The sequence below is a fragment of the Diaphorina citri genome, unplaced genomic scaffold (assembly GCF_000475195.1).
Source record: "Diaphorina citri unplaced genomic scaffold, Diaci psyllid genome assembly version 1.1 scaffold1236, whole genome shotgun sequence".
Taxonomy (NCBI): domain Eukaryota; kingdom Metazoa; phylum Arthropoda; class Insecta; order Hemiptera; family Psyllidae; genus Diaphorina; species Diaphorina citri.
In genome coordinates, this window is record NW_007378665.1 from 55,003 (window position 1) to 63,668 (window position 8,666).

The following is an 8,666-nucleotide window of genomic DNA, read 5'->3' on the forward strand; positions in this document are numbered from 1 at the left end:
AAAATGCCGCCAAGCGTTGCACCGGTCTTAACCAAAAGTTTCGTGTCGCATCCTTGTCACATTTGACAGCATTTATCTACGAATCCTACTCCAGTTACATATTGTGTACGATATGTAGTACCAAACCTTGGTTAAGCCATATAGGAATGTCAACGAAAATTGGAAATACTTAAAGCTATGAAATAGGTAACTACAAAACTCATTACCTTTATATGATACAATGGATACACGTTCCGGTTTTGATCTTATCTGACTCGAGTTTTGTCCATCTCCGTGGACTTTTTCAAGGAAACTCATTCCTTGAAAAAGTCCACGGAGATGGACGAAACTCGAGTCAGATTAGCCAGTATAGCTGAAAACCGCCAAAAAGCGGTTGAAACCCGCCAAAAACCGATCGAAATACCGCCAACCGCAGCACCTATTTTAACCAAACGTTTTGTGCTGCATCCTTGTCACATTTGTGAACTACATACCAAATTTCAAGTCTTTAGCTTATACCGTTCCCGAGATATTGTTAAATTACACCGAAAAACCGTCAAAAAGCGGTCAATATACCGCCAACCGCAGCACCGGTCTTAACCAAAAGTTTCGTGTCGCATCCTTGTCACATTTGAAAGATACATACCAAATTTCAAGTCTCTAGCTCTTACCGTTCTCGAGATATTTTGTTTACAGACAGACAGACAGACACACAGACACACGGACACACAGACACACAGACACACCTGTTTACAGACAGACACACAGATACACAGACCAATGGCTGAAACTTTGTATTTAGGCTCTAGGGACCTCAAAACGTGTTTTGACACTAAAAACTGACCATCGAAAACTATAGGATAAGGAAAGTAAAAAACGATCACCAGTACGTCACTGTATAACAGCCAAGGTTTTTAGTGACGGGTGACGCGACGAGTGCTTTACCCTTCATTGGCCCGCCTAAGCTTAGAGGAAGGGAATTTGGGAGGGAGCTTAGAGAAAGGGAATTTGGGAGGGGGCATAGAGGAAGGGAATTTGGGAGGGAGCTTAGAGGAAGGGAATTTCGGAAGGGGCTTAGAGGAAGGGAATTTGGGAGGGAGCTTAGAGGGGGGAATTTGGGAGGGGGCTTAGGGAGAAATTAATAGAATTCTAAATAGAGCTCGGAGCTTAGTAATATTTTCAGGTGAGAATATTTTACATTGTGTGTGCGGAGTTGAAATATTATTTTCGTTTTTCAAATTGCGGCCAATTTCCCCTTCCCAATTAGTTTCAGTGAACGAGCACTATTACGTCACTGTATACCTAACTGCCAAGGTTTTTAGTGACGGGTGACGCGACGAGTGCTTTACCCTTCATTTGGCCCGCCTACTCACATTAACCTATTAGGAATCCACGAATCTGTCATACACAAAAAGCTCACTGAGGCTTAGGTGTAGGGACAAACAGCCCTAAAAGTCGGGTTAAGCTTATACTCAAATTAACCTCACCCAACCTGAGTGGTGACAGGAAAAACCAGTATATAACCACGCGCAACGTTGCTTAACTTCAGTGACCCACTCGGTACGTGATATCACAAATGACTAGGTATCTAGATTCGTAGAAGCTTAACCCATCCTTTAGGGCTGTCCAGCCCCTACACCTAAACCTCAGATTGGGCACTAGGCATCCAGGGTAAGTGTACCATTTATTCGCCCACCTAAAAAACGTACAATTTATTGGCCCACCTGCCCACTGGTATACCTACTATATTGGGCATTTTTCGCTATTTTACAAGCGCTGTAGTTTCTAAATTCTAAATAAGGAAAATTAAAAATCACAGAAATAGGTAGGTAGGTGTTATTAGGTATTTTTCTCTCTTTCTTTCTATCTCTTGATGATTAAATTTTATGAACGCCGTAAATTTGGGAAGTTATGCAATGTGGCACGTGTATTCCAATCAGTTAGCTACTATATTGAGCATCTTTCGCTATTTCACAAGAGCTACGTGTAGTTTCAAAATTCTATATAAGGAAAATTAAAAATCACAGAAATAGGTACCTAGGTAGGTGTTATTATTTTTCTCTGTTTCTTTCTATCTCTTGATGATTAAATTTTATGAACGCCGTAAATTTGGGAAGTTATGCAATGTGGCACGTGTATTCCAACGTAGGTGTAGGTAATTACTGGGCTGGGGGATATGTCCTTTTGCTGAGATCCTACCTACACCTAGACAGTACAACCTCCCTTAGACAGCCTAGTTAGCTTGGTTGGTAGTACGTCTGCCTTGTAAGCGCTAGGCCGCGGGTTCGATTTCCGCCCGGGGTGGAATTTATCCTGAACGGATAATGTTCGTTCTCGGAACGGCTGGCTTTCTCCTATACTGTCTTTCTTCTCTCTTCGATTTCGGGACAATAAGACCTTAGCAGTTACAGTTCCCTCTATTTATAATTTCAAATTATCTGCTGTAACTGTAACCTTTGCTGTTCCATGGATTGTTACACCACTGTAACAAGCCTGTTTGGAAAATGAAACAGCTTGTTTGTGTGCGAGAAACTTGATAATTATTATGATGAAGGGCGAATAAATGGTACACTTACCCTAAGTAAGTAATATAAATTGCCGAGTTTCTATTCACAGCTCAAAAGATTAGTCAGGTCATACACCAGCTCCTTGGAGCCTTTGCAAAGTGAAGTGCTTTGAAGCGAACGAAGGATTTCCATTTCCCTCTCAACGAGGTTAGGGAGGGGCACTTCGCTATAATTGAATTGCAGGAAGTTTTAGAACTTTTTTTTTTCGGAAAATTTTCGAGAAATAAAGCGAACGTTTTGCGACGTTCATGAAAGTCAAATATGAAACGTAAATGCCAGCGAGGTATTTGAATGTTGATTGTATTGGAAGGAAATATTTACGAGATGTGGGAAGGTAAAATTTTGAAGGAAATTTCCTAGCGAAAAATCTGAAGTGGGAATATTTTTTTGGGAGCGTGGACTCTTCCTGAAAATATTTGGAATTTATTCAGGTGGAAATGGCAAGCAAATTTTTCTGGTCCTCTTTCACAAGTAGGTACAAATATGGAGCAGCCAGGTGGACTTTTCGAATCTGGATGAATGAGGATAGGTAGGTATGTCTTTTGAGTGAAGACAATGGTTAAAGCAAGTCATGAATCAAGAAGGTAATAAGTGTGTTTCTTAGCCAACGCGCAGCGGCTACAATGGATTACACCAGTTCCCTCGGATCATTGATGCTAAGCAACGTTGTTTGTGGTTAGTATCCGGATACTTGACCATTTTGGCAATCGTGTTCTCTTTTCATCCTCACGCAGGCTGTGAATATAATAAGTGTGTTTCTTAGCCAACGCGCAGCGGCTACAATGGATTACACCAGTTCCCTTGGATCATTGAAGCTAAGCAACGTTGTTTGTGGTTAGTATCCGGATACTTGACCATTTTGGCAATCGTGTTCTCTTTTCATCCTCACGCAGGCTGTGAATAAGGCGCCACAAACCTGTTTTTGTGGGGAGGCGGGTAGCTTGTCACCTCCTTTAGGGCGAAACCCCATTAGGTGACACGCTATCCGATTTGACACTTTCTCGTCTGTATTTCTTTCAGGTGTTTAGTCCGGGAGATTACATCTGTCGTAAGGGTGACGTAGGCAAGGAGATGTACATTGTGAAGAGGGGCAAGCTCAACGTAGTAGCTGATGATGAGGAGACAGTGTTGGCTACACTCAGCGCTGGTAGTGTCTTTGGAGAGGTAAGACATGTCTTGGGGGTTGATCTGGGTTAAAGGGAAAGTTTCACGTTCCAAGAACACGGAAACCATGGCCATACTAGCTGTTGAATAGCAGGAAAATGGAAAATATGTTTCTGTGGCACATAATTCACATTCCGAACTGCCAGCCTAGTTAGCTTAGTTGGTAGTGCGTCTGCCTCGTAAGCGCTAGGTCGCGGGTTCGATTCCCGCCCGGGGCGAATTTTATCCTGATGGTATAATGTTCGTTCTCGGAACGGCTGGCTTTCTCCATTCTCCTGTCTTCCTTCTCTCTTCGATTTCGGGACGATAAGACCATAGCAGTTGCATTTCCCTCTGTCAAACCTCTTTAAAAAAAACATCCCGGACTAGGGCCGTATTTAGCGGGAGGGCCAGGGGATACCGCCCCGCTACCCTCAGTCTTCCTTTTGCTCCTAAATGGAGTAATTTACTCAAGCATTGGCCTATAATTTGGAGCATCCCCCCTACAACCTACTGTTCGGATTATTGGGTCCCACCTGTGCGGAAATCCTGAACACGGGCCTGCCCCGGACATAAAAGACTTAGGTAGAATTACATGATAGATGTCTTATATACTGTCCCTACCCTAAATAATAAAAAAAAATAATAGTAATAAAAAAAAAAATAGGTAGAATTACATCCTTCTGCTCGAAGGGCTATGAGATACCTAATACCAAATGGCTAAATTTAATAGTGAAGGCTCAACCCATGAAATTAAGAAAGACAGTTTTGAACAAAGTAATGCATGATTCCTCTTCATCCTCACAGGTGAGTGTCCTGGAAATCGCCGGGAATCGAACCGGGAACCGTCGCACAGCCAACGTCCGGAGCCTCGGCTACTCTGACCTCTTCTGTCTAGCGAAGCGCGACCTGTGGGAGACTCTGGCAGACTATCCTGAGGCTAGACATAGTCTCATGGAACGAGGCTGTCAGCTGCTGCGGAAGGACGGATTGCTCGATGAGGAAGCGTTTCGGAATTCCCAGGTGGAGCACGAAGCGTTGAAAGACACCGTGCGGAGATTGGGTGAGTAAAAAAAAAAAAGAATTTTAATTGTGTCAAGTCTTGACATTTTAATGCTAACTACTCGTATACTACGCTCAATTTTGTGAACTGACTTGGACTCGCACCACCAACCTGGGTGAGTAAATAACCAGGGAAAGGGTGTACTTTGTAGATCCATTTATAATCAGTAGCTACCTCGTACTTGTCATACCGTTGTATCTTACTTAATACCTATACCTACTGGTCAAGTTGTCATGTGCAACTACCTTTTATCCACCTACACACCTATTTAGGTACCTACATTTAATTGGCGTAGTGGTCACTCCGCTCGCCTTGCACGCGGGAGGCCCGGGTTTGATTCCCGACGGGGTCAAGAAATTTGTATCACCCAAATGATTTATTCCGTGACTGGCTGTTGCGGGGCCCACTCAGCCTCGTGAGGAAAATGAGTAGCTATGACATGTAAATGCGCATAGCGACCGGTGCCAAAAGAATTTTAATTGTGTCAAGTCTTGACATTTTAATGCTAACTACTCGTATACTACGCTCAATTTTGTGAACTGACTTGGACTCGCACCACCAACCTGGGTGAGTAAATAAACTGGGAGCATAGTCCAGTGGTAACACGCTTTGCTTTCCTTGTAGAAGGTCCCGGGTTCAAATACCAGAGTTGACAAATAACTTGCATGCGTATTTCGATTGCAAATATTCCTAGGGGTTACTTTCTGGTGTCCTCGTGTTGACCCAGCACCGATAAGAACTCCGCTGTTACAGTTCCCTCTATAAAATCTCTTGCAGCGAGCCTAGTCAGCTTGAAGGGTACACACATGCCTTGTAACTTACAAGATGTAGGCGCCAGGTCGTCGGTTTGATTCCAGCCCGGGACGGATTTTAAACAAATAAGGTTCATTCCCAAAACGGCTGGCTTACTCCTATCCTGTCTTCTCTCTTCGGGAAGTTAAGACCTTAGCAGTTACAGTTCCCTCTATCAAACCTCTTGGAAAACTACTCATGCAATACTTTAGTGTCTTCTGCGGCTGCTCTACTACCTAACCTCTTCTGGGCTTTCAACATAGCAACGAGTGTCCATGATAAAGTAAGTCTAATTAATTACTCATGCTGACTTGCTTTTTTTTTGCAGACACAACGCTGGAGCATTTGCAGACTCGGTTCGCGCGTCTCATGGCGGAATATCTGAGTCAGCAAGCTAAGATGAAGCAACGCCTTGCGCTCCTAGAACAGGGAGCGAGTGTGAACCAAGCGACCAGCTCTAAGCGGAACTCCCAAGCAGAACCAACACACCCTGAGGATGTTCGAAACAGGTGAGTGACTGATCCAAGTTAGGTCAACGCTTGGTGGTCTGTTTGTGAAGGCCCTTTCTGTAGCATTTTAAGTGGTCTGTAACAACGGATGTCTTATCGTTCCGAATCGAAGAGAGGAGGACAATTGAACTCGGGTAAAAAAATGTCAACGGGAGTGAATTCTTTACCTCTCAAGGACAGGATATTAGAGTTCCGAGGATGTCCCAAGAACGAACCTTATTTGTTTAGGATAAATTTCGCCCCGGGCGCTTGCAAAGGCAGACGCTCTATCCTTCAAGCGAAGTAGGCTGGGTATATCTGTTTGTGAAGGTGCAAACTGAGGACCTCTCTTTGGCGAAACAATTTGGGTTTTGATGGTGTTGGTCAGCGTTACTTGAGATGCGGCACCTGACGTTTTTAGTAGGTAAACAATAAATTCTGTCAAGTTGTTCTGTGGTGAATATTAATAGAGATATTTTCCATTTCCAGCAAGTGCCTGTTATCTCCGGGATTTCTCTCGGACGGTCTGGTAGAAGATACGACGACAAGTCCTGTGGCTCCTCGCAGGTAAATATTACTAAATTTATCTACGAATCCTACTCCAGCTACATATTGTGTACGATATGTACCTAGTACCAAACCTTGGTTAATGCATAATGGTATGTCAACGAAAATTGGAAATACTTAAAGTTATGAAATAGGTAACTACAAAACTTATTACCTTTATATGATACAATGGATACACGTTCCGGTTTTGATCTTATCTGACTCGAGTTTCGTCCATCTCCGTGGACTTTTTCAAGGAAACTCATTCCTTGAAAAAGTCCACGGAGATGGACGAAACTCGAGTCAGATAAGATAAAAACCGGAACGTGTATCCATTGTATCATATAAAGGTAATAAGTTTTGTAGTTACCTATTTCATAACTTTATAACCTAGGATGTCTAATATAAACATATTTAATAATAATTGGAAATACTTACCAAATATCTCTCTAACCGTACGGAAAAATATCTTTCTTGGTCCTAGGTACTTACTTTACTTTCCTTGTCCGGTGGGCTATAGGACTTATATTAGTCTGTAATCAAGATATTAAAACTGTAGGAGCTATGATTGAGGACCTCAGGAGTTATGTATGAGCCAGTGGCGTAGCGTGGTCTAACTTCAAGTGTAGGGCGTTGTAGGGCTCATGCACAGGTCTACCAAGTCCCATCACAGTACATGCCATTAATATTTATGGGCATTAGAGTGGGTCTGTAATCAAGGTATTAAAACTGTAGGAGCTATGATTGAGGACCTCAGGAGTTATGTATGAGCTCTTCTCGCGATTTCACTATTCCGGACGGGAATTACATCTGAAGATCTTAAGAGAAATACCTATTCTATTTCATTTGCAATTTTTCAAACTCCATGACCTCTATCTGCTGTTGGTCAACTAAAGATTCTGATAAATTTTGACGTGACTTTGTGGAGATTCATCTTGGAAGAAGAACACCAGTAACTTGTAGGTAATACCAGTAACAGTGACCCCTCCCCCCAACTGTGATGAGTTCTCCTTTTCAACTACCTAATGATTTGAATTTATTTGTCTAAGGTCATTTCACACGACATCTCGCGGTGCTTGGACCCGACGGCGACGCAAACCGATCGAAGTATGACACCGCCCTCCCCCCTCCCCTCCCCCCGCACTCGAAACTCATTTGTGATGAACGTCTGACAACACTGCCTCCTCCTCCACTATGTAGAAACCTTGACCATACACTAGACGTTCTAGTCAAGGTACGGTAACGGTCAGCTCACAGTCAAAATTTGGAACATTCTCGCGACGAATCTTTTCCTATCTATCATATACGAAGAGCTAATTTATCATGATAGGTATAAGGTTATGCACCTACATCAGTTCAATGATTCCCGATCGCATTACAAAGTGTAAATTGTTCTTCTGATTATCCTACATTTCAACAACTTGATATCTAATACCTATAGATACTTGAAGTTAATTATTGGGAACTGGACTGCAAAGCTATATACCTACCGCAAACCGCAATAATGCAAAGTTTCTTTCTTTTCTTCTCAATTGACCTATCTATCATATACGAAGAGCTAATTTATCATGATAGGTATAAGGTTATGCACCTACATCAGTTCAATGATTCCCGATCGCATTACAAAGTGTAAAACTTACTTACCTATAGGTAAGTAAGTTAATTATTAGGAACTGGACTGCAAAGCTATACCTACCGCAAACCGCAATAATGCAAAGTTTCTTTCTTTCTTTTCAATTGACCTATCTATCATATGCGAAGAGCTAATTTATCATGATAGGTATAAGGTTATGCACCTACAGTTCAATGATTCCCAATCGCATTACAAAGTGTAAATTGTTCTTTCTGATTATCCTACATTTCAACAACTTCATATAGATACTTGAACACATAACCTATATAGAATTGCTTTTCAGGTCGATTATATCGAAGTCCGAAGTGTAGACCAGAAACTACTTAAATTGTGACAGATCAAAGGTTTTACCTTAAAAGGTAATTACAGAGGTAGAGATGTTTATTAAATAAAATTAAAGACGTAGTTATACCTAGGTTGGTATTGAAAACACTTTGGATCTACATGCTATAAGT

At 42.1% G+C, this 8,666-nt stretch overlaps 1 protein-coding gene and 1 non-coding gene across 2 annotated transcripts in view; both read left to right on the top strand.

Annotated features, from left to right (window-relative positions):
- The window catches only part of LOC103514861 (cyclic nucleotide-gated cation channel subunit A-like), a gene marked incomplete at its 5' end in the record, with an annotated part of 24,072 nt that extends 16,364 nt beyond the window's left edge, over positions 1 to 7,708 (top strand). The window contains 6 exon segments of the mRNA XM_008479777.2: positions 2,596 to 2,612; positions 3,567 to 3,710; positions 4,497 to 4,752; positions 5,873 to 6,053; positions 6,522 to 6,599; positions 7,628 to 7,708. Of these exon segments, the coding sequence (XP_008477999.2) occupies positions 2,596 to 2,612; positions 3,567 to 3,710; positions 4,497 to 4,752; positions 5,873 to 6,053; positions 6,522 to 6,599; positions 7,628 to 7,691 (740 nt within the window).
- Trnat-cgu lies at positions 3,856 to 3,928 on the top strand. The gene has a single exon. It is a non-coding gene; the product is annotated as a tRNA-Thr (tRNA).
- Positions 7,709 to 8,666: the final 958 nt, after the last annotated feature.